The 25,899-nt window shown below is 41.3% G+C and overlaps 1 protein-coding gene across 26 annotated transcripts in view; it reads left to right on the forward strand.

The window, feature by feature from the left end:
- Window positions 1–25,899, forward strand: part of MACF1 (microtubule actin crosslinking factor 1) — a 404,892-nt gene that overhangs the window by 374,201 nt on the left and 4,792 nt on the right. For 13 of the 26 annotated variants that reach the window (XM_056795193.1, XM_056795202.1, XM_056795190.1 and 10 more), the window contains 16 exons: window positions 122–291; window positions 1,850–2,009; window positions 2,944–3,138; window positions 3,632–3,760; window positions 4,687–4,830; window positions 5,470–5,658; window positions 6,791–6,908; window positions 7,590–7,753; window positions 9,185–9,347; window positions 9,713–9,867; window positions 11,864–11,938; window positions 13,200–13,217; window positions 16,531–16,648; window positions 17,315–17,383; window positions 24,792–25,003; window positions 25,349–25,459. In XM_056795193.1, coding sequence (XP_056651171.1) covers window positions 122–291; window positions 1,850–2,009; window positions 2,944–3,138; window positions 3,632–3,760; window positions 4,687–4,830; window positions 5,470–5,658; window positions 6,791–6,908; window positions 7,590–7,753; window positions 9,185–9,347; window positions 9,713–9,867; window positions 11,864–11,938; window positions 13,200–13,217; window positions 16,531–16,648; window positions 17,315–17,383; window positions 24,792–25,003; window positions 25,349–25,459 — 2,190 coding nt within the window. The remainder of the gene's footprint in view (window positions 1–121; window positions 292–1,849; window positions 2,010–2,943; window positions 3,139–3,631; window positions 3,761–4,686; window positions 4,831–5,469; window positions 5,659–6,790; window positions 6,909–7,589; window positions 7,754–9,184; window positions 9,348–9,712; window positions 9,868–11,863; window positions 11,939–13,199; window positions 13,218–16,530; window positions 16,649–17,314; window positions 17,384–24,791; window positions 25,004–25,348; window positions 25,460–25,899) is intronic. The other 13 variants (XM_056795199.1, XM_056795200.1, XM_056795192.1 and 10 more) reach the window with 6 other exon arrangements.

Genomic DNA, 25,899 nt, shown 5'->3' on the forward strand with positions numbered 1-25,899 from the left:
TAATTGGCAACCACATTGTCTTATATTTAGTCCAACCATAAATTTAATCCCTACATTTCTTTTTCTAAGCCAGAATTGTATCTGATCTAAAGGCTTTTCCTTTTTTGCTTGAAAACCACAGGAATTTCAGAAAACACTCGGTGGCAAACAGCCTGTGTATGATACTACCATTCGGACTGGCCGAGCCCTTAAAGAAAAGACCTCACTCCCCGATGATGTTCAGAAACTTGACAACTGCCTGGGGGAAGTCAGAGACAAATGGGACACTGTGTGCGGCAAGTCTGTGGAACGGTGAGCATAGAAATAGGCCTCTAGGTCTGTGCCTAATGTTGGTTTTCAAAGAAAATAGCCCTAAAAATAGCATTAGGACCCATCTCTTTACTCTCTATAGCACTTTAACTCACTGCTCGTCTTTGTTAAGGTTTAGATAAGTCTGATGTCTTAGGCTTGTGATTCTGCCATGAATTATGTGATCGCCTAAAAAGAATCCAGCTGTTGCAGGGGGTGTTGTAAAATAGCCACCACACAATTAGATTTTATTCTGTCTCATTTGAAGTTAAACTTCATGTCCTTCAGCACTTTGAGGAGAGTGGGGAAGCTCCTCCACATAAATTAAGAGTCACTGTTTTAGCTGCTTGGCATTATTACAGAAGCAATGTGGCATAATGGAGTGGAGAGCTGGCCTAGGAGCCAAGAAGATCTGGGTTCCAGGCCTCCCTCTGGGCAAATCACTTGGTGCTCTAGACCATATGTCAGACACATAACAGCACTCCCAAGTATGGCCTATACCACTTAAAACATAATTGGGGAAAAGCTGATAAATCAAAATAGACTAGAATGCAGACAGTGGAAATATGTGGTCTTCTAAGTCAGTGTGTGCCCCGTGGGAATTCTTACGGTGGTCCCTGTGTTGGTCTGAGTTTGATACCACTGTGCCAAGCAACATTCTTGAGGTTTCAGAGAAGGTGCTAATCAACGTGAGTAGAAAGAGATTCTTCATGTAGGAATTCCCTGAACTAGTGAAATAGTTTACTCCCCTGCCTGTCCCATTATTTAAGAAAATAGAAATAATAAAAAATGACTGCTGCAGATTTAATGCTTTTATGGCATGTTTGGTTAGAACTGCAATTAAGCTGTCTTAGAGCTTACTTTAAAGACATAAAATGGTGGTGTATTTTTCTCCCATAAGTGAAGAAAACAACCTTTCCAGACAAAAAGCAAATAACTTTTGTACTGTTGTAACAAACAAAAAAAAATTCATCTCCTTATGCCACCCTTCTGAAAGTGAGAATTTTCAAACTGACCCATGTCAGTCCCCAAATGATAGAGCCAATACTCTAAGCCATGACAGGTTGATAGGGTGTAGGGCCTGTTGTGCTTGCTTCTCTGGCATAGCCTGTAAGAACCCAGGCCCCCCTCTGTGCTTCCATTTTTGTGGAGATTCCAGTCCCTGTTACACGAACTAGCTAGATATCTCCCTTGTTCACACTTTCCAGTATTTCTAAGCTTTCCAGATAAGTTATTGTCTGGGGCTATTTCTTAAACTCTGGCAAATACAGTGAGGTCTACCACAATTCTAAAGGATTTATGTAAAATGCTCTCTACCTCCAGACAGAAATGATCATCTCAGAGTATAGATTAAAGCATTTTTTCCCTTTCTTTATTTTTCTTGCCTTTTTTTTAACCTGGCTAACATAGAAATATGTTTTGCATGACTTCATATGTATCATATTTCTTAGCTTAATTAGTGGAGGGAGAGAAAATTTAAAACTCAAAAATAAAATTTTTTCAAAGAACTATCCCCTTTCAGGGAGTTCTGTCATCTAAAGCTCTGATGTGTACTTTGTAGGCAACATAAACTAGAAGAGGCCCTCCTCTTCTCAGGCCAGTTCATGGATGCGCTGCAGGCCTTGGTTGACTGGCTGTACAAGGTGGAACCCCAGCTAGCCGAAGACCAGCCTGTCCATGGTGATCTCGACCTTGTCATGAACCTCATGGATGCTCACAAGGTAGGAAGAAATTGCCCATGCTGAATGACAGGCACTCTGATCTTTCCCCACCTCTCCTGCCCATTTTCTTTATTGGAATGAAACATCTCCAACCAGGAGAGCTTCACCCTTTTCAGATCCAGAGAATGCTCTCATCTCAAGCTTCAGACTCTATTTGTCTGTGATTTTGCTGAAGAGAAACATCTCTTTCTTCTGTTGATATTTTTATGTACTAAGTTGAACCACTGCTGCTATTCTGGATTTTTCTAAACTGGTTCTTTGTTTCTGTCAGAATTTCTAGCTATGTGAACTTCATTTAGACAATCCATTTTATGCCCTCTCTCTATAGTCCATTGACTGATTTAATAAGACTAAGTCATAGAATGAACCAAAATACTGATATAAGAACTCAGAGGACTGAGGCACTTAAAGGAATCACATCTCTAGGAACAACCAGGAAGGCGGATATGAGTTTGGTTTAGTTTTTTTCTCAGTGAAGAAAACAACTTTTCTGTCTTACAAGCCTGTTTTTAAAATATATTTATCAATACTCCATATTCTTTCAGAAGCCATACTCAGTGTCTAGAATACACTTCCTCCCTCCTCCATCTCCTAGTCTCTAAACTTCCTTCAGAGTACTATCCAGCTACCGCCTCTTACATGCATGAGGCCTTCCCTGATTGATTCTCCATTTGTTTGTATTCTCTTCCTCATGAAGTTACTTTGCAATGTGTATATTTAGGATTTGCATATATATCGTATACTGCTATGTTTTTGTCTTTGTGTCCCCAGCCACTAGTTGGATTGAATTAGTCTTGTCAGAAGCTGCATGATAGCCTTAGTTTCTGAAACACCAGAATCCTCATGAAGCCCCAGTCAGTGATCTGTATGACCTGTGTATCCTTCCAGTCTCCTAGTGTGGTGGAGGCTAGCGGGCACCTCTTTCCCTTCGCAGGTTTTCCAGAAGGAGCTGGGAAAGCGCACTGGGACTGTACAGGTCTTGAAGCGGTTAGGACGGGAGCTGATTGAGAACAGCCGGGATGACACCACATGGGTGCGGGTCCAGCTACAGGAGCTCAGCACCCGCTGGGATACTGTGTGCAAGCTTTCCGTGTCCAAGCAAACCCGGCTGGAGCATGCCCTGAAGCAGGTGTGAGGAGATTGCCCACATCTTGTGGGAGTGATCATGAGCATGACTTGCTTCTGAGCAGAACAAGTCGGGAATTCTGAATGTTCTCATCAGGCACTTGCCCTTTTCTGAATGAGAGAAACAGATAAATGCTGCAGTGCTAGAACTTGGCCATTAGTATTAGAAGATCCCCAAATGAAAAGGTGATATTTCTATTGCTTTTAAAACCCACTGACTGATCATAGGTCATCCAGAGATGAAGTGACTTTCCTGCATTCCTACATAGAGTCTTTGCAAAGGCAGAATTTGCTCCCAGAACCTCTCATTCCAATTCTTAACTCTTTCCACTGGACCATGCTACCTCTCCGTACTTCCACTTGTCCAGTATAGGTTAAAAAAAAACACAGCAACAACAGTATGAGCCCTGGGCTCCTTTTCCTGCTATATACCCCAGGTCACAGACTCTGATTTGCTGTAAGAGTCTCATTCATTCACCTGCCCTTGGTTTTTTCAGGCAGAAGAATTTCGAAATGCAGTCCACATGTTGTTGGAGTGGCTTTCTGAAGCTGAGCAGACCCTCCGCTTTCGGGGAGCACTTCCTGATGATACAGAAGCCTTGCAGTCCCTCATTGATGTACACAAGGTAAGGCACTGTGGGGAAAGGTTTTTAAGGACATGCTGATGGGGGCTGCCCACCCTACACCCAGAGATCTGAAGACTCTTTACTCAGAAGCATCATATGCTGTACATGAAATGGAAGAGGCTTTGACTGATCTCAGACTTGTCTAGTAGGAATGAGAGCTGACCATTCTGCAAGAGATGACTGGGAATGATTCACCCTCCCTGAACGATCTCTAAACAGTTTCTTGTTCTTTTTGTAATCTTATTGCCCTTTGCAAAGAGTGAGGCTAATTATTTTAGAGAGGCAGGGGAGGTCCTAACCTTTATAAGTTACTTGCCTCTCCTGGTCTCACAGGAGCTGCTTACTAGCCTGAAGGACATAGTATGATGCCAACTATGTTAAGCTGGTGTGTCTAAGAAGAAAGACAACTGTTAATTCCCACTTGTTATGTTGTTCATATGAATGTTTTAAGCATAGCTGGACCTTGGGGTTTGTTTGCTTTTTTTCTTAGAAACTGCCATATTTTGTAGTTCACTGTGTGCTATTTGTGGCTGAAACTACTCTTTGTCAAAGATTATAAGTTTTAGAAATCTAAAAATTAAGAAACTAAGGTGGGAAAAGGAATAATTAAATCAGCACAGCTAAGAAACTGAAAGGAGCCTCTTTGCCTGTGGTGGCTCTCAGACCTCTATCCCCAACTCAGAGAAAGGCTCTACTCAGGTGCAAAGAACTCCAATGGTTCCCTCCACCCCTACACTTAAATGGGTCTGGACAAACAAAGACTGAAGCTGCCACAGAAGATTTTATGTTTCTTAATAACTGTAAAAGTGAAATAAAATGGACTACAAGTCCCTCCCCCCCCCCACCCCCTCAAGATGATCACTGTGGCTGCTAGCAGTCACCAAGAGAATACACATGTTAACTCATGTTATGGAACGTCTATTTAGGAATTCATGAAGAAAGTGGAGGAGAAGAGAGTGGATGTGAATGCCTCCGTGGCAATGGGAGAAGACATCCTGGCAATGTGCCACCCAGATTGTGTCACCACCATCAAACACTGGATCACCATTATCCGAGCACGATTTGAGGAGGTGAGCTCCTGGTTCTTGGGGAGAGGGAGAATCAAATGGTATAGAAAGCCAGTATCCTGGCTCTGGAAAAGATGCTCTTCCAGGCTCTTACTGTGGCCCCTTCATCAGGGACTCAAGGAAGGCATCTTTTCTTGTTAGCCATCACCTCCATTTCCATGATAATATGCCCTAATTTACAAAAGGAGAAGTGATAAGTAGGCTTCCACTAATCAAACCTTATTCCTCTGCATGGGAAAGCCATGAGTGGTGGTACTGGTGTTTGTGTAGTTGTTCTTTCTTATCACAAAATACATTGTTGCTGCCTTCTGTTCCTCTTCCTGAACCAAGGCATTTTGGTGTAGAAAAAAGGCTTAATGGAAAGGCAGCAGGCTAGGTTTCTGACCTCAACTCTGTCAGTGTCTCCAAGACCTTGAGCAGGTCATTTGGCTTCCAGCTCTCACTGGTTTTGTCTGTGAAGTAGGAGCAATTATCTGCCTATGAAACTGTAGAACACAGGGCATGGCACACAGGGATCTATCTGGAACACAAAGAATTATTATGTCCGCCACCTCTTGTCTCCTCCTTTCTTACTCTGTCCCTCTGACTCCCCCTTCCCCTCTCCTTATGACCCCTACTCTGACTCTCTTGTTCTCTCTCCAGGTTCTGACATGGGCAAAACAACACCAGCAGCGTCTCGAAGCAGCCCTTTCAGAACTCATTGCAAATGCTGAACTCTTAGAAGAACTTTTAGCTTGGATTCAGTGGGCCGAGACGACACTCATCCAGAGAGATCAAGAACCAACCCCACAAAATATTGACCGAGTCAAATCCCTCATCTCTGAGCATCAGGTATTGGGGCCATTCACTCACTATCTTTTCTTAAAGTGTTTTTCCTTGTTTATTTGATCAGAGAATTATTCTTTGATACTACTTTTGATTGTCAGCTTATCTCTCTATTTATAGTAAACATGGCTCATAGAAATACCACTGAATGAGCCTGGTGAACCCCCACAGAAATGTGTACATGCAAGGTCAGGGCCTTTCATTTCATCATGCTCTTTCACTTTCCCTAGGCCCCATCACTGCTCTTCCTGCCATTTCCTACCACATTGCCTAGAACAGCTGTTCTAAAACAACTTCCATTCTCCTCAATTCACATACATTCTCTCTCTCTCTCTCTTTCTCTCTCTCTCTCTCTCTCTCTCTCTCTCTCTCTTTCTCTCTCTGTCTCTCTGTCTCTCTCTCTGTCTCTGTCTTTGTCTTTTTCTCTTTCTGTCTGTCTGGCTCTCTCCACTCTCAGCAAAAGACCTCACCCCTTGTTTTTCTTGTAGATTGAGGTCTTGCAATGTGAGCCTCGGTCTTCAAAAAAATGTAGTTTCTAAAGAGACAAGATGGTTCCAACAAAACTTTCCTCTGTACCTTTTGTTTTCATTCATTCAACAAATACCTACAGAATGCCTACTTTGTGTAAAACCTTGTGATAGGCATTAAGAGGTATACTAAGATGACAGTGATATGGCCCATGTCCTGCAGAAGAAATTAGAATGGGGAGCATGCACACACACACACACAAAATATATAAATTTGAGCTTCATAAGCCTTTGAGGTAAGTGAAGCAAAATTATACCCATTTTACAGATGAGAAATCTTGGGTGACTTGCCTATGGTCCCATAGCTAGTGTCAGATTTAGTATTTAAACTCAGATTTTTCTTTTTCTAAGCCTAGCCACCATCCATTATACCTCATTGCCTCTAGTGATCGATGATATGTTAATTGGCATATGTTAAATGCAGTTAGTGGTGATCATGAACACAAAATACCAAGGCAGCACCCTTTGGAAATACACTTGTGGTTAATGTAGCCATCCAGCCCTCTTAATGTCTCTGTCAGTTTGATGTTTGTAAGCAAAAAACAGCTGGATCCCATCTAGACCTGTGGATATATATAATAGTGGGTTTTCTTGTTCTTTGTGCTTAACAGGCCTTTATGGAAGAGATGACTCGTAAACAGCCTGATGTAGACCGTGTCACAAAGACATATAAAAGGAAGGCCATAGAACCAACTCATGCACCTTTCATTGAAAAATCCCGCAGTAATCGTATGTTCATAGCTTCTTGTATTCTTATGGCTAAAAACTACTTCCTACTTTAAAAAAAAAAGTGCTCTTTTGCTGAGAAGCTTAGTTTTCTCATTTTTTTAAAGTATTAATAAGCCTCCTCTGATCTCCTTTTTAAAAATCTGACCAGTATAAGGGCAAATAATATTTCTAATTCACTTCTTTAAGTTAAAATGTAATTTGGAGAACAGAGTAAATTTTTTTCTATAGCCTATAGAGTTTATAGAATATATAGAATCTATAGCCTATATATTTCTATAGTCTTATCTTCTAATAAGTCCTGCTGAATTGTCTACATGCCATGTACATTGATTTAATTATTGGACATATCAGCATCTATTTAAATCCATTCTTTCCTTAATTGGATTGATATTTTCTTATGGCCAAAGAAGTGAGTCATAAATTTGATAGACTAAAATGGGAAAAGAGAAATCCTGGGGATTTGGAGGAAAAACAAATGCCATTGTCGGAATAAGATAGCTTCTGCATTTAAAGATTTTTTATCCTGTAATTCCTTGTTGTTGTTGTTGTTGTTGTTTTTAATTATCAGATCTCTTTGTAATGTGCTTCTAAATTATTTCTGCTCCAGTAAATGTCTTTCTTCCTTGGCTTATGAAAGTCCCATTTGTCCTCAATACCCCATGTGGTAATTTTTCTTTTTAGGGAAGTCTTTGGGCCAGACTGCTCCTCCTCCTATGCCACTCCTTTCCCAATCTGAAGCAAAAAACCCCCGGATCCACCAGCTATCAGCCCGCTGGCAGCAGGTCTGGCTCCTGGCCCTAGAACGGCAGCGGAAACTGAATGACATGCTGGATAGATTGGAAGAGGTAATGCCATTGGTATAAGGGAACAGGTTGTCTAAAAGAACAACATTCCTGAACCATTGTCCGTGGGAAATGGGCTTTTCCACTAATCCAAGAGACTTTGTATTGTACCCAGACCTCCTTTTAACCAAAGGTACTTGTTTGTGAGGCAGCTAGATGAATTAAAGGCTTTGGAATAAAGCAAAGTATATTGATTCCTATGAGAATGAAGCCTGTAACCTTGACTGTATTGGCACCAAGTGCTAATTAAGAATCAAGAAAATAAAGGGGAAAGAAGATGTGATTGAGAATTTTCTAGATTGGCAGTTGTGAATCCCAGAGGTGACTTCTGTGGCTGGGTAGCTGATAAATCCTCATTAAACCTAGGGAAATTGACTTTTTTTAAGGTATCATCACCCACACTATAGAACCCCAGCAGTACTCTTCATTCTTTGTAAGAAACTGATATTCTTTTTTGTTTGTTTTGTTTATGCATAACAAAGCAGCTCTGCCCAGAAGTGAGTGGTTTTTTTGGTTTTGTTTTCCTTTTTTTGTTGTTTGATTTTTTTTGTATTGTTTCTTTTCTCCCACTATAGGTCAGTTGAGCTTTTAAGCATAATATGTTTTCCTTTGTTCTTTCCAACTTTGAAAGTGTTTGGAAGTTTGGAAAACCAAGGGGAGGAGGATGAAACTGCTCTTTGTTTGTTGGTTCAAGCACTATGGGCATTTTGAGTTAAAATAGTCAAAATGTTTGAGAACTGCCCTGCATCCTGCATAGGCTTGCCATTTCCCACAAAGTCTCAGGACCAAAAAACCAAAGTTTCATTGGCAATTTGTTCCTGTTAGGGCCATTTCAAAACAACATGCTTAAGTGCCATATTGGGCTTCTCATGCTTCAGCCCCAGAGAACAACCTAAGACATCCTGTGGGGATGATCTGGAGAAGGTTGGAGAATGCAGCCCACATTGCTTGGATCCTTCTATTTGGGTGGATCCCAATAGGATCCATGCTGACCCAAATAGCTGGAGATTTATTGAGGGCAACCTTTCTGAAACCTTTCTGAAACCTTTCTGAAATCCACCTATTCTTTAATGTCTGAAAAGGTGCTGCTCACTAAAAGCCCAAAGCAATAGCCAAGCATCCTCCACCTGTTTTATTTTGATGCCTACAGGCTGCATTTTCTCTATGGCAGTTCTTTAGTTATGGCGTTTGTCCTGCTACTCTACTACACCATAGCTTGTATGAGTAACTGTGCCTTTAAGCAGAGTAGCAAAGTCATGCCTTTCAAAATTTGCTCTTGTCCAACTGTAAACTTTGGTGGTCCCTTCTCTCCCACACCCCAGGAAGGCCTGCATGGCTTTACTGAATGTCTGAAAAGCTGCAGTATGCTTGGGGGCAAATTTTCCCGGTAATCAAACTCTCAAGTCATATTGATTCCTAGTCATGTTTTTCCAGTTGAAGGAATTTGCAAACTTTGACTTTGATGTCTGGAGAAAGAAGTATATGCGCTGGATGAATCACAAAAAGTCCCGGGTGATGGATTTCTTCAGACGCATTGACAAAGACCAAGATGGAAAAATTACCCGGCAAGAGTTCATTGATGGAATTCTCGCATCTAGTGAGTCCTTTCACAACCCTAAAACAAACCCGTGAATGTTTTTCCCACTTGCTTCAAACAAGCAAAATTTTGGCTTAGTACCATTCTTTCTTGAAGAAAAAAACTTAGACAAAGAGAAGAAATAATTTGAGAACCAAAAATATTTGTAATGTTGGAGGTCAGGAACTTAGAGTATTCCACCAAAAGCAAAAGCAGTATGAAGTAGTATAAGAAAGCTCACTTCATAAAAATAGGGATTCAAAGTTAAATGTTTTAAAATAACAAATTGTTTTGTATTTCATAATGGAGAGCCAGCTTGCTCTAACTCAACCCTCTAAGAACCTTCCTAATTGGGGTTTCACAAGGCGATTTCTTTTTCAATTCAGAGTTCCCCACTACCAAGTTAGAAATGACTGCCGTAGCTGATATTTTTGACCGAGATGGTGATGGCTACATCGATTACTATGAATTTGTGGCTGCTCTTCATCCTAACAAGGATGCTTACCGACCAACAACAGATGCAGACAAGATTGAAGATGAGGTATAAAGTCATTTTACTTCCATTGTGTTTCTAGCCCTGGATTCTGAACCTCCCAGATAGTAATTGTGTCAACAACAGCATTTCATGTTTGTCAGCAGAGGTGGGATTAGCCTTACTTCAGAGGGTTCTTTGTTTAGTTATATCATGTTCCCAGGAGAGCTTGGCTGTAGTTTGATGACCAAAAGTAGAGGGCTTTAGTGGTCCCCCTAGATACTGAGCCATGAGGCATCATATATAATGACTTAGTGCCACTTCTAGGCAAGCCATCTATACATAACATTGGAATGTACATAAGCAGGGAAATGGAAACCAGGCACAATCTATTGGCTTGCTACAACTGCATAAAGATGCATAAAGAATAAAGTCCTAACTAAAACTGAAAGTAATATATTAACAACCATGGATATAAGATAATTGAGGCAGGTCTTGATCCAGCCTCCTCAGATGACATTCAGTTCAATTCAATACACATTAAGTACCTGTTGACTGCAAGGAGCTATATAAAGTATATAAAGTATATAAAGACAAAACATGCTGTTTTAAAGGAACTTCAATATCCTGGAATGCTAAGCACAGGGTTGGTAAGGGGATACAAGCCTGTTAACAGTAACAATGAAGGTAATAATAATGTCTAATGTTTATATAGCACTGAAGGCTTTCTAAAATATTTTACCAGTATTGTCTTATTTGATACACAACCCTATGGGATAGGCATAGCTATTGTCATCACTATTTTTCATTTAAAATGAGAAAAATACGCTCAGAAACCATTCATCAATCAGCAAGCATTTATTGAGCACTTAATGTAAGCACTGTGGAGGCAAAGAAAGTGCCAACAGGGTCCCTAATCTCAAGGGTCTAGGTTTCCATGAGGGTACACAGAGTGTACCTAGAGGAAATCTATCTTCAGGGTATACAGAGGGAAAGGCCCAGCCTGTCAGACCAATACACATAGGAAGCCAGTGATTGTGAGAGTCTGAGGTAAAGATACAGGAGAAGCCAGAGTCTGGGAAGAAAGGAGAGCTGGAATGTCATGGGAGAGGACCGGCCAGCAGACCAGTTTGGCTAGACTATAGACCACATCAGAAGGGGAGTCATGAGAAAAGATAGGAAGAGGCCAGGTTTTGAAGGGCTTTAAATGCCAACACCCTGGATCCTAAAGATGACTGGGAGCCTCTAGAAAATCACTGTGGCAGCAACACTGAGCAGAGATTAAAATGAAGAGAGACTAATTAGGATACTACTTAAATAGTTCAAATGAGAGGCAGAGTGTTGGCCATGTGAGAATGTTTGGGGATAGAAATGGTGAGATGGAACAACTGATTGGGTATGTAGGGTAAATTGTAGAGTTAATGATGTCACTGACATTATGAGCCTTGAGGACTGAGAAAAGTGGGGTATCTTCTAGGCTGATAAGAATATTTGCAGAGAAGATAATGGAAAGTAACAGATTCTTTCTGTATTTTGAGATTGCTCTAGGATTTCCAGATGTCCAAAAGGCAGCTGGTTATGTGGGACAAAAACTCAGACAAAAGATTAGGAATGCATTTACAAGTCTAGGAATTATTTCCCAAGAGATGATAATAAAAACTGGCCAGATCATCAGGTGAGAATACAGAGGGAAAAGAAGAGCATATATGACTTACTGTGGTTATAGAAAGTGATCAGAGGCAGGAATTGAGCTCAGGGTTTTCTTGATTCCAAGTCCAGCATTATTTCTGCTCTACCACACCGCCTTTAATTTTGCCCTGGAGAGAATTGACCTGTACAGTTTGCCTGTTCAGGCCCTGTTCAGACCCCATATGATGCTACAATGGGCAATGCAGCCCTCCTGTTGCCCCTTGGGCGGCCCATTGTGGGAGACTATAGGAAGCAGAAAAAAAGGCCTTTGATGTTTACCCAGGCACTTGTGCAGACAGGTGGAGCTGTGCCATTAACCTTGAGAGGGCATGTTTCTGGCCTGTGCTCATCTGTCCCTTTTGTCCTCTCATCACAGGTTACAAGACAGGTGGCTCAGTGCAAGTGTGCAAAAAGATTCCAGGTGGAACAGATCGGGGAGAACAAGTACAGGGTAAGTACAAGCATGCCAGGCACTCATGGCCCTGGTCAGAGGCCTCATATGACAAAACAGATGGGCATCCTGGAGCCTCAGGGCTTTTGAGTTCTCCAATCCCTCATCATTAGAGACTTGAGGTATCCTGTTCAGCAGCTCATTCAGTTTGAGAAAGAGCTGCATTCTGGACCACCTCCAAGGTGCACATCCCATTCACCAAATACTTCTAGGTCTTATAGGAGAGGGGTGCCAGATCTTTCTTTTTCTTTCTTTCTTATTTTTTTTTAAAGGCAATGGAGGTTAAGTGACTTGCCCAGGGTCATACTTTTTTCTTTCTTGAAACCATCTGAAGTGGCGAGTGACATGCTGACTAAATGAATAATTATCAGAATGATAGGCAGTCTGTACTGGAAGGGCACCTGCTCCCTCTTTCATATGAACTTGAGGAGGTATCCATATATAACTGGGTCACTTAAGGGCCGTCATTCACTAAGAATGGATGAGTAGCAAGTTTATAAGACACATTCCTTTCACCAACCCAAGTACTCACCTGGGTCACAAAGAAAATGGAGTCTCAAAGAAGTTAGTTACCTTACTAGAGCAGCTATTGCACTCTTACTGTCTGCTGGAGTCAGCAGAGGTTTGCAGGTGCAGCAGAGGAAGGAAACTTCGAGCCAGGCTGTCCTGGAAGCCTCAGAAAGCATATCAGAGTTTCCTAGAATCCCTCATCAAGGGAGGCTCCCAGAGATCCAGGAACTTACTATCCAAGGTTACAGTCAGCAAAGTCAAGTCCTCTGATACCAAAGCCAGTGCTCCTTACTTACCCTTGTCTCCCAACAATAATAAATCTCCTCATACAAAGTCAGTATTTATGTAAGTGACACCGTACTAGTGTTTATACTTTCTTTTCTTCCATGAGTGATAACCTCAAAATAGAATAGCCATCATCATTTAGTGCTTTGGAAAAAGGAAAAAGCACGTGCGTGAGTGCATGCGTGCATATGTGTGTGTGGCACCAAGCATAGTGGAGGGAGGGTGCTTCAGGATCCCCTAAATCTAGACCCAGCACAAAGAGATCATTTCCCGAAGTACTGACAGCCTGGTTCTTAGCTTTTAAGGTGAGTTTCTACTTGTTATAAGTCCCTTGAATGTGAATATATTTCTAGGGCCTAGTAACCTGATTGAGTGATTTTTCACAGTTTAATATTAATTTGATCAAATGTTCTTATTTGTTTTGTTTCTCTTTCTTCCTCCCTCTTTTGTCCCTTGTTTTCCATAGTTCTTCCTCGGCAATCAGGTACAGTGTGCCTTGCGATGCCTACCCCCCTCTCTAAGTGGATGTGGTTTGTTTGGTTAATGCTTTCTGTCCTTTGCTGTGGTGAAAAGTGATCAGTAGCATGCTTGTGTCTCATCTGGTCACACAGTTCAATCAAGAACCTCATATACAGGCCAGGAGTTCAGAGCTATCTCAGTAGTGAAAAAACTCCACACACAATTTGAAATGGAAGCTAACAATTCCACTAACTCTGAAGAGGCAGCTTTGTGGCTCAGGCATTAAGCTGTCTCTTAATCAGGATAATCTAATTATTTCATGATAATTGGAGCATTGGCTATGTTTGTTTATTGTTTTTATTATTTTTTAAGAGATCATGACCTCTTCTCTCTCTCTCTTTTTTTTAAATCAAAACCTGGCATGTCAGATGGCATAAATTCCAGTCTTCTAATTAGAAAAAATTATGCTAAGCAAAGAAGGCCCAGAATGATTATTTTGTGCCCTTTATTTGAATGCTTTGGTAACTGTTAAGATATGCCAAATGAAAAGAGAGAAGCATAATTGGTACTAAGTAATTTGACTTCCTGAGCTTTCTGAATCTGGCCTGCATACTAGAACTTGATGGAATTAAATTTTTTTAATTGTAGGAAGAAATAAATTCTCTTCTACCCACTGAATCACTTCAGTCTCTCATGGCTTCCCAAAGAGACGTGGCATCATTTGTATCCTACGTTGCATGATAAATTATATTCATGTGTGATTATATCCAGCTTATTAGTGACTTGATTTACCCTAAATAAATAGGAAAAAATACATTAGATTTTACCCTGTTTTGTTCAGAAGTACTTGATTAATCGTCATTTTCAGAGGAGTCTTTGTCACAATAGGATTTGATCTGAATTTGGATAGCATAGAAGAAACTAAATATAATCAGATGATAAGAAGGGGCAGGTGACAGTGTAATAGAAATTTTAAAGAATAGGTTTTTTAGAAGTGTATGTAAACTGATACCTGGTTTATGCAGAAGTAGGCTAATACCTACCCAAAAGAAATGAAAAGATGAAAAAGCAGCACTTGGAAATAATGCTATTGAATAAGTGGTGGGGAGGGCGCCACTCCATGGAGCCCAGGTTCTCTCTATTAAACAAGAAAGAATGCTAGCACACAGACTCAACAGTGGGGAAGGGATGGAAGAGGGACCTTAGGATGCAGAATGGCAGAACAACAGAAGACCTTAGAATATAGAGCATAGAAACTCAGAGCTGAATGGAACCTTAGAATGTCAGAGCTGGTCCTTAGAACACAAAATGTTCATTCAAGCTGAAAGGGCTTTTAGAGATGGAGCCAAGTAATGCACAGAAATTTTAAAAATGGATCAAGATCATTTTGTTGGAGGCAATGCTTTTGCCTTTCTGAAACCTTTCCAAAATTTTTTATTTTAAAGTTTATTTAAGTGAGATTAGCAGTCAGAATATAAATCCTCCTTCTGAAAGCCTCAGTTGTGTCTCCATTCCAGATGGAATCCTTGAGGAATCCTACCTCTTTGGCAAGGGTTCTAGCCCTTATTCTCTGGGTAGTCATTAACTTTGTGAACCATAATAGGTTGTTCTCCCTTCTCATCCATTTAATAAGTATTTATTAAATACCTACTCCCTTCTCTAGTTTACCACTTAGCCACCAATGTGATTTTCCTAAAGCACAAGTACAAACCATGTCACCCCTTACTCCTTAAATTTCAGTAGTTCCCTAATGCCTCCAGGACCAAATTTAAAATCCTCCCTTCATAATGCAGTCCCCTTCCCCCCCATTTTTTCTTACCCCCTCCCTTCACCCCCATTTTTCAATCCAGTGACACTAGCTTCCTGACTGTTCCTAAAACAAGACTCTCCATCTTCTGATTCTGATCATTTCCTCTGGCTATCCCCCCCAGCCTGGGGTGCTCTCCCTCCTCATCTCTACCTAGCCACTTTTCATGCTTCTTTCAAGTCCCAACTAAAATCCTGGAGGGCAGGGAACCACCTTGTGCCTCTTTTTGTATCCTAGGACTCATCACAGTGCCTGGAACATAGTAGGCACTTAAATCAGTATTTATGAACCTACTATGTGGAAGGCATTGAGGATACAAAGGCAAAAAACAATCCTTTCCCTTACCTTTACATTTGGGGTGGGGGTGGGGGTGAAAATCTGCACAGACAATTAAATACAAAATAGATCTTCTAAGTAGACAGAAAGTTTCAGAGGTGAGAGAACAGCATCAAGACTGTCAGGATAGCCTTCCTGTAGGAAGCCAGCACCTCTGAGAGGCAGAGCTGAAAAGAGAAAGAGGAGTATTTTCTAGGATTAGAGGATAGCCTGCACAAAGGCATAGAGAAAGGAGATAGGAATGCCATTTAAGTCTCCTGTATCAGTCATTTCACCTAGGGATAAACACCAAGACATCAAGGGAAGGAAGACAGGACCAAGAAATAGAAACATTAAGAAAGGCACTACTAGATATGCCAAAAAGATATAAACTTGAAACAAACATCAGAAGAAAGTAGGTTCCAGACTAGCTTCTGTGATTTTAAAAGAGATAATGCCAAATCTTTTTCCACTAAAATCACTCTTTATAATGGTGTGAACTTTTATTAGAGTATCTGTTTTTTCAAATAAGTATTGATGATTAAAAGACAAATTTCTGCAGCTGAATTTTGCTGTAAATATCTTACTTTGGTGATTGACTCTGCTGGTGCAGCTTTCTGCTGGTGGCATCACCTCAGGGACTCCTTGAGATTCTGGGACCCCGGCGAGGCTCAGGGCTGAAGGATGCTTGCAGAAGATGAGGTTAACCTAAAGCGTGATGCCACACTGTTATATGTTTCTCTGTCCAGTGCACTATATCCAGGAGCCAGCAGCCAGCATGCATTTCACAACTTCCTATCCTGCATTAGGAGTAAATGGGAGAAAATTCCTGTCAAAGAATGTTTTGTTACCCCTTGGAGCAAATCTTTAAAGGAATCAGACTGGCGATATTTCTGCCCATTCATCCCTTTGGGTATCAAAACATAGCTTTATATGAACAGGCAGTAGGCCAAAAATATCATTCATTGGGAGAAGAAAAGTTTGCAAAGAGGAAATTGATATTACTAGAGTTTCTGGGTTGGGTTTTTATTAAGCCATCTTAAAAAAAATACCTTTTAAGAAAATGTAAGAAATACAAGGCTTCTTGTTTGGAGAGATTTTAAATCCTCCCAAACTACTCTGTCAGAATATCTACCTGGATATAGCCTAATTTGAAGAGGAACTATTTCTCAATTCACTCTTCATTTATTCATCTAATTCCATATCAATTCCACAGTTTGGAGATTCCCAGCAACTGCGACTGGTCCGTATTCTGCGCAGCACCGTCATGGTCCGAGTTGGTGGAGGATGGATGGCCCTGGATGAATTTTTAGTGAAAAATGATCCCTGCCGAGGTAATGAAAGCCCCTAGGGAGGGATTATGTAGGTTTGATGGATGTGCACAATCTTTCCTACCTGAGATCCATGTTCCTGTTTGGTTTCTTGCTTTGTTTTTAAGCTTTCCAGGTTACCCACTATCACCATTTGGGATTCTGGGGGGAAGGGGCAAGAAATGGGCTTTCAAAGAATAGTTGTGACTTATTAATAATGACAGAATTTCCCATTCAGGAAATTTCATTTTAGGCTTTCAGATTAACACATGCTTAGGAGACAGTCTTGATGAACCTGCTTAGGTTTTTTTCCCTAGGATTTAAAATATCTCTCCCTGTAATTTCTTTCTGCCGGCCTGATGACCCACCTGTCTGCTTGAAACTTGGCAAGTGTGGGATTCAGGTTTTTCTGAGAGTCAAAGAGCCTCCTGCTCCTGCTGGCTAGATAATCCTGTTTTCCTGAGGTAGAACACATAAGCATTTGCAGGAGTAGGCCCAGGCAACCTGAGGCTTCTCACACTATGGTTCTCTTGCTGGTAGCTGCTGTGATGGTACCAGGGGATGGAGGGTCATCATTATCGTCCTCCCCTCCCCCGACAGAGCTGCATAGTGGTATGGCAGCAGCGTCCCTTTCTTGACCAGCTCTGTCTGCAGAGATGTCTTTGTACATGTGTGTGTGTTTTATTCCAGTGCACCACCCTGGGAGTAAGATAAAGCGCTCAGACTCCAGTTCTTCGATGGCCAGTCAGTCTTCTATAGGTTGGCCAAACTTTCAGTTTTGTCATCACTCATCTGCCATGCTTTGCTCCCTTGGCTTTCTGACCCTGCCGCCTTTGTGCATGCAGTAACATGGCACAGTGGCAGCCTACTCTTCTGGCTGGCAATGCACACAGTATTTCAGAGAAGGCGGAGCCATTGAGGTTCATTCTCCTGAGAGTACCAGGGAGCTTAGAAGCTAAAAGCCAAATGTCTTCTTTCACAGTGACCTCACTTCTTAGTTAACAACACTGATTTTTTTTTTTATATAATAGTACGAAGGATCAGTGTTTCCCATCAGATAGGATTACCTGACTCCTCTGGAGATGACTGATCACTGTTAGGAACATTTAGAGAGGATGAAGGAGGAGGTCAGAGATCTCTCAAATGTAGAGCTCTGGAATGTATCCAGTATGGTTTCACTTGGCCTCCTGGATTAGTAATGCCTTTGGTCATACAAGGTTGGATTCGTTTTTTTCCTGTAACAAATGCTTCTTGAACTCCCTTTAAGCAAAGTCAGGCATGATATTGAATTTCTTGCATTTGACTAAGTATAACCTCACTCCTTCCTTTCCAAATGATTCTGCTGACTTAAAAGCTTATCTTTCCATCATCTCATTCAATCTCTATATCTATACATCTGTATTGGAATAGCCCAAAAGTTGCTCTTTGTGACATTTGGGTTGCCTCTGTTTCATATTTGCATGCTGAAGAAGTGAATGTGAGCAATAATTTCATTACATAATAAGAGCATAAGAAAAGTGGGATAATGGAGAAGGAGATTTAGTAGTAATGAGGGGACCAGTAGTAGGCAAGTTGGACTTTAAAAGATAACTTAGGAAATTAACTAGACCTTAAAGGAGAGGGAAGATGTTCTATGGATATGGAACAACATGAGCCAAGGTATTGGAAGCAGGACATGTTCAGGGAGACACAGTCATTGATGGTCAGCAGTGGAGATAAGAAGGAAAGGCAACATCCAGTTTTGGGGAGCCTTAAATGCTGAGTAACATAGGGTTTACTTTACACAATAGGCATTTTTTATCAGAAGGAATGTCATGATCAGATCACTGAAAAAGGGAAACTAACCTAAAATTAATATGATGGACGAATTGGAAAGAAAGGATAGAGTAGGCCATCTGGAGGCTTTTAATAATCCCATCAGGTAGAAATGAGGATTTAAACTACTAGTAGTGAGAGATAGCATAGACGAAGAGGAGAGACTGGATGAAAGCAGTCCTGCAGAGGCAGAATTTTTAACTTGATAACTGATGGGCTGTGAGAAGGAAAACTCACAGTTAATACCAAGATTTTGAGCATGATTCAGTAAATCATAGAGTGATGGCAGAAACTCTTAAAGGTGTTTTGATGAACAAGTTTAGGGAGATAGGCAATAATTTTTTTAACCCTTACTTTCTGTCTTAGAATTGATACAAGTATTGGTTACAAAGTAGAAGAGCAATAAGGGGTAGGCAATTGGAGTAAATTATTTGCCCAGGGTCACACAAGTAAGAAGTGTCTTAAGGCTAGATTTGAACCTAGGACCGTCTGTCTCCAGGTCTGACTTTCTGTCCACTAAGCCAGGTGCCCTGAGACAAGTAATAGTTGAGACCAGATACTCCCCATCTTGAACCATAAACAAGTTCTCTAAACATCTCAAGAGTTGCCAAGGGTTTTCATAGGTTAAAAGATCATGTGAAGAACTTGGAAACTCTTTCTGGAGATTTTTGACCATCCAGAAGCTGCTTGACCAGAAAACTTTTCCAAGTCCTATTGGAATCCAATTCGTTTCATATCCAGATAGAGTGAGAGAACTTTATTTTCTATTCTAATTACTGATCTTGTTCTCTGACGGCCCTATTTATCTTCTGTCTGCTGACTATTCCTAGTTTGTGCCTGTCTTGAGACAAGGGGAAGCTTCTTTTTCATTTGTTGCTATATAAGTATAGCTTCACTGGAGTTAAATAATGAAATGTTACAGGTTGTGTTTGTTTCTAACATGGGGCCTTTTCCAGCAGTTTTACAACTTTTTATCATCAGTGGATGGGATGGATAGGAAAATACATACGAAGTAGCAACAGCAAAGGACTAGGGTAAAATATGGTAACAGTGCCTTGGAATCATATAAACTGGAAGTAGAAATCACGTAGGCAAACTGAAAGGTAGCCCACACCAGCTGAGAGAGTGGGGAATGCAAGACAGTGCTCGCTGGAGGTCACATCCTAGTTGGGATTTCTGCTTCCTTGTTCTACATCCATGACTATCCAACCAACAGGATGGAGTTTTTCTGAGCTTCAGATAAAAAGCTGGGCTGATCTTGTACCTGATTTGTTATCCTGAGGAAAGCCCTAGCTGTGGCCATTTCAAACTGAGCTGCAGTTGACATGTGGTTTTTTAGCTCTAAAATATTTCATTACATCAGGCAGTATTCCAGTGAGACAGCTAATCAGCATTAGCTTCAGAGCACAGCTATGGGATGTCAACTTCTAATTGGGTTTGGGGCGAAAACCACGTAGTGTTTCTTTGGCAAGATGATACCCAGGATAATGTATATGTCTGTTCGTGTATGTACATACATATACACATGTTGTAGAGGGGATTTGTTTGTATTGGAGATAAACCTCCCAGCACATAGTAAGCACTTTATAAATTAATGCTTGTTGACTTCTAAGGTTCTTTATGTGATTTCCCCCCCAATTACTACTGCTCCAGAGAAAGTAGATGGAAATATGGGATCATTATTCAAAAGCAGCAACTGTATTTTTTTTCTTTAACTTTCTATGCAGCCCAAAAGGGTTTCTAAGAATTTACATAAAAGATTCCCAATGGGCCAAAAGTCATTTTCAAACACCATAGCTTTTGTTCACACTCACTGCCCTTCTCTGCTCCTCATGACTTCCCTACTTGAATTTGGAGTTGAAACATTATTATTGGTTGTTCATCCTTTGAAAGATCTATTCCTGAATTCATTGGTATAATTATATCTATATCAGTGAATCCCAGGACTCATCAGTGCCCTTTCTTGTCAGTGTACCTCTGACATGATTCTACACCTTATGTGAAGTTCAGAAGAAAGAACCCATTCTGAAGGCAAGGAACCAAGGTTTCAAATCCCACCACTTATATTTACTGCCTTTCTGATATTGGGGACAAGGCCTCAGTTTCCTCATCTGTAAAATACAGAAATTAGACTAGATAGAACTATGAGGCTATGAGAGTCACACTCAAGATGGTTGGTCTGATATTCCCTGCTAATATGACCATCCTTTAGCATTCATGCATTTTCCTAGCTATATGCCAATTACTGTGTTTAGATCATAGTTAGAAATTCTCAGCTTGCTTGTGTCCTCCATGTGCCTATCCATTCATCTTTGGACCAGCTTTACAGCTTTATAACTTTGAGTTATAATGATCTTCAGAGATCATTGGGAGAGTTTTCCGAGATTCCCAAACATACAACTTCTCCACTTTCTGAAGTGTCTTACACAATAGGCACTTACCATATACTTGAAAATGATAGTAACGAGCAACTATTTTCACCAGGATTTGGTACAAAAAACAAGGAGGTAATGCCAAAGCTAGTAATGTATTATTCCAAATGATGTCTACTCCTCTTAGCTTCCATAACATTTAGTACTTTCATGGGAAATGGAAAGGTAGAAGCTCTCAATGCCAGATCATTCACACACGCTCAAAGAGAATATAGTCTGGCTTGGTCACAGCTCCCAATCTCCATATCTTCCTCCTGTCCTCTCTTCTAGAATGGACTACCTGCTTCTGGTGTACATATCACTTGATCCTGGTATTTCTGGCTCCTAAGTGGGGACTTTGAGAATATCTGTTATTGGCACCCTACCCCACTAGCCAATTCCTCCAGCCCCTCAGAATCTTCTCTTTTTTCCTTTGAGCACTTCTCTTCTTATTGCTTCCCTTTTGCAGTGAGAGACTACTTTCAATTCTAAGTAACATATATCAGCTTTGGGCCCTGATTCCTTTAAGGCCATTTCTTTGTGTTACCTCTTCCTGTAGTCTCCTTTCAGATGCAGCTATCAGAATATAAAGGGTAATCAGTCATTTAAAGCTTAATTTCTCAAATGCTAACCAGATAACCAACTAAGATATGGCACTTGAAGTTAAGATTTATTTAATAATTATAGAGAAGAGATGGTTTTAGTGTTTGAATTACTGTCTGTGCATTGAGGACAGGCCTTGAGTGAGCTGCATGAGGGATGGGAGTAGGAAAGAGACCTCTTGACAAGGTCACCATTTTCCCTGAGCAGACCCAATCCTCTAGATTCTTGTCACCCTGATTATTCTGTTGTGTAAGACATTGCCAATGATCATTTCTTTCATTAACAGCCCTAAGTCTCCTTAGGGGCCATAGCATACCTCTAAGGAAACAAAAGGGATGATTATTCTACAGGCTGCACAGTCTAGAGCAGAGCCCCCGCTACTTCAGACCCAGAGCCAGCTCACTCTTCCCAAAACAATCTCTTGAAGAAATGGGGTTGTCTTACGTGGCTGTGAGTTCTTCCTAATGTGCCTAGCATTCCCTGGAGACACAATGGGTTAGACTTTCCCAGCCCATGACTAGAAGATGAGAACACCAGAAACCCTGCAGGCCGTACAGCAGCCATGAATAAAGCACTGCATGCACTCCATGCCAGGCTTGGAGAACAAGGGAATTGAGAGCAAAACCCTCTTGAAGGAGTCTTCTTACTGGCAAAGACAGAGGAAGCCTTAGGATTGCTGCCTCTCCCTCCCCACCCACCCCCCCTTTTTTTTAAACAGATAGTTTTTTTCCTCTTTATGTGTATAGTTATATAAGGCTATTCCCTAAGTCTGCTATTGAGGGTTTATGGTATCAAAAGGTAGAGGTCCGATTACAGGCTGCTGTCATTCTATTTCAGTTCAAAACAGAGTATGGCATCCTCTTCCTTCTCCCTGCTCTCATCTCAACTTCTATTTCTAAGTCTTCCCTTTTGATTTTATTAATTTTCTCATGGTTGCAATTGGATAACCTGTTAAAAGTTCAAGTCTGGACCACATGACCTTTGGGGTCTTGTGGATCTGCAACAGTGTAAGGATGTCTGAATCTTTAGGTAACACAAAGAAATGGCCTTAAAGCAATTTCAGGGACCTGAGCTAATATGTGTTACTTAGAACTGGAAGTAATCTTTCACTGCAAGGGGAGACAATAAGAACAGAAGTGCTCAAAGGGAAAAGGAAAGATTCTGACAGGCTGGAGGAATTAGCTGGTGGAAGAGGTCAATCTTCCCACCTATCAATAGCTGATGACAGATATTCTCAAATTCCTATTTAGGAGCCAGAAATACCAGGTTCAGGTGATGTGTACACCAGAAGCAGGTAGTCCATTCTAGGGGAGGGGACAGGAAGAGGATGTGGAGATTGGGCACTGTGACTAAGCCAGTCTGAGTCCTTAATATCTGAGCACGTTAATTCCATAGAGATTTTTGAAGCAACTATTGTGTCCAACCCTTTAACAGATACAATGAGAAATGACACACTTTCATCTGGGCAGAGTTTTAGAAATCATTCAATCCATCCTCATTCTACGAATGAGGCAACCAAAGCCTGCAGAGGTGAAGTCATTAAACCAGTGTCACAAAAGGTAGTAAGCAGCAGAGCTAGGTTTTCTGACTCCTCCGTACCCAGTAGAGAAATACAAGCTATAGTTTTACTCTTAAAGAGCTCGTAGTGCATATAAGGAGATAAGGCACATGGTCAGAACAGTTCAATGTCCCCATGGAGCATGGGGACAGATGCCAAAATGATTGGTAGTTTTAAATGCTATGAGTCCAGATGTGGGAGTCTTAGCAGAAAAACCCAAAGAGTGAATGGGATTATCCAAGGAAAGAATGTAGGAAGCTGAGTATATGGTCAAGAAGAATCAAAGAAATATTAGTTTGCATCTAATGAGTCTGTTTCTTAGAATACCAGATCTGAGAGCTCAGATATCAGCTAAGACAACCCTCTGTGTTGTAAACATAACCCCAATGTCCACAGAGGTGGGACAGCATTCCCAAGGTCACTGGCAGAGCCAGCATTTGAACTGAGATTGGGTAATTCCAGTCTAGTGCTCTTTCATCATCCCATGTGATCCTTGCCACAGCCCCGTTGGGTACATGCATGATGATGGTATCGTTCCAACTTTTACAGTGATGAAAACTGTAAAACTGAATTCTCTTAAGGTCCAGTGATTTGCCCATGACCATGTAGATGGAAAGTGTCTAAGGCAGGACTTGAAGCCACTTGTCTGTTGACTCCAGATCCAGAACTCTTTCTGCCAGGCCACAGTTGCCCTCTGGCACTTGTAAAGGGAAAGCTTTTAGGGAGAAGCAAAAAGAAAGAAGGAAGGGAAAATCCAGAGAATCATCTCTAAAAAACCAGCCACTTTTCCTTTTTTTTAGATTTGCTTCAGCTAAATTTAAGGTATCTTTTGAATCTAAACTTGATTCCTGGTCTTGTTGGCAATAGCAGGATGGAAGAAGCCACTCCTGTCCAAAATGCCTGCACTCACTCTATGCCCTTTATTGTCCCTCCACACTCTCCTCCATTAAGTAATTTTCTCTCTCGCTCTCTCTCTCCCTACCCCCGCATAGATCTACTTGGTAGTTGTTTAAATAAGTGACTATGTGCTTATTTCACTGGCTAAACTACCCCAACTTTTTTTTTTTTAATCCTGCTTTCTAAGCCCTGCCATTATCTGAATCAGAGTTGTAAAAACCAGAGGTCTTCTCCTGAATGGTGTCAGAACCGGATTAAAATGTAATTGGGAAGTAACAAAACAAAAATACAGTAGGAGATAAATAATGCTAATTTTCCGTTTTCTAAGGCAGTGTGCTGCGTTGGGGATCTGTTTTTATTTGAATTTGACTCCACTGGTGAAGACTATTAACTCTGCAATTCTCTACTCTTTCAACGTCATGACTTAGAAGCTCCAGTAGATGATACACATGGTGTGAGAAAGAGAAGGGAATATTTCATTTGACCTCCTGATCATGGAAGGCTCGGCTTGTCTTTTTACTTAACAGTATGCAGTGTGCTTACCCTAGGAGCAGTGATAAACTAGCATTTTGACATCCCATTTAGATAATAGCACTCAATACATTTCCACCCTACTTTCTTGTAAATACCAATTAAGGAAGAGTTTGTATATGGAGCAATCCAAGGAAACTTGATAACATAAATGCTTGCTATAATGGATGAGAATGCTGATAAAAAATGAATTCATTAAAGGAAGGGTGGGATTTTCCTCTCTATGTTGACAATATTGAATGCATTAATGATGCTTAATTGGCATCATGAGGTTGAGCATCATTTTGAGAATCAAGAAAATGTCAAGATTAACTCTGTCTATGTACATACATATTCTTGTCCCCTTTTTTAGCACGAGGAAGAACTAATATAGAACTTAGAGAGAAATTCATCTTGCCTGAGGGGGTGTCCCAGGGAATGACACCTTTCCGGTCCCGTGGTCGAAGATCCAAGCCATCTTCACGGGCAGCTTCCCCCACCCGGTCCAGCTCCAGTGCCAGCCAGAGTAACCACAGCTGTGCCTCGATGCCATCTTCTCCAGCCACCCCTGCCAGTGGGGCCAAAGTAGGTTCTGGGTGTGATTGTGGGTTGCCTTTCCTTTCTCCCAAGGGCTGCCAAGCATCTTCCCCACTTGCTGGATATAGGCTGGAAGCTGCCTCACCAAGAGCATCCCAGCCCCCAGAGGGTTGGGCCCTTCATACTCCCCATTTCAGCCTCCTAACTGTGTAGCTGCGGGGTCTGCAGGGGAAGAGCAGCCACTTCTCCACTGGACCAGCCGACACTACTTGGTTTTGTCTCCATTTCTGTAAAAATTCAGGATCCTCTGTTTGCATTTCTTTCCCATTTTGGCCCCTTTCTATTCCATATCCAACCACTCCACCCCCCCCACTTTGGATTTCCATTCCACAGACTCCACATCAGCCCTCCCGCTGTTATGACAAACCCTGGTTGGTAAACAGTAAAGCTGGCACCCCCCTCAGGGACAGCGGTCCTCCTGACCTCCAGCTCCCGGGTTCTGAGGTAGAGTATGGCATCCCTGGCCACGACCAGTGTGCCGAGGGGAGGCGGCCAGTGGCTTCTCTCTCTGACCGCCAGCTCCCTCCTCTCCTCTCCTCTCCTCTCTTAGCACTTGCTCCCATGGCTAGTTCACATGGGGAAGTGTTTTTCAGGAGTTTCTAACTCGGACTTATAGAAGTTTGATGCACATGATCTGATTTTATGGCCAAAAATCAGGTCATTAGCAGCTTTACTGCTAATGCAGCCAGGAAAAAAAGTCATGGTTTCTGATCCCTTCACTTATACTGTGATTTTTAATTAGACTTTTATGAAATTCATTTATAAAGAAAAGTGTCATCCAATCAAGAGCCGAGTTATTAACACCTGAAATTCAGCAATTGCGCATGTATAATGATTTTTCTCTTGCTTTTAATGGGGTATGTGATTAATGTTACCCTGGATGG

This window comes from Monodelphis domestica, chromosome 4 (genome assembly GCF_027887165.1).
Source record: "Monodelphis domestica isolate mMonDom1 chromosome 4, mMonDom1.pri, whole genome shotgun sequence".
Taxonomy (NCBI): domain Eukaryota; kingdom Metazoa; phylum Chordata; class Mammalia; order Didelphimorphia; family Didelphidae; genus Monodelphis; species Monodelphis domestica.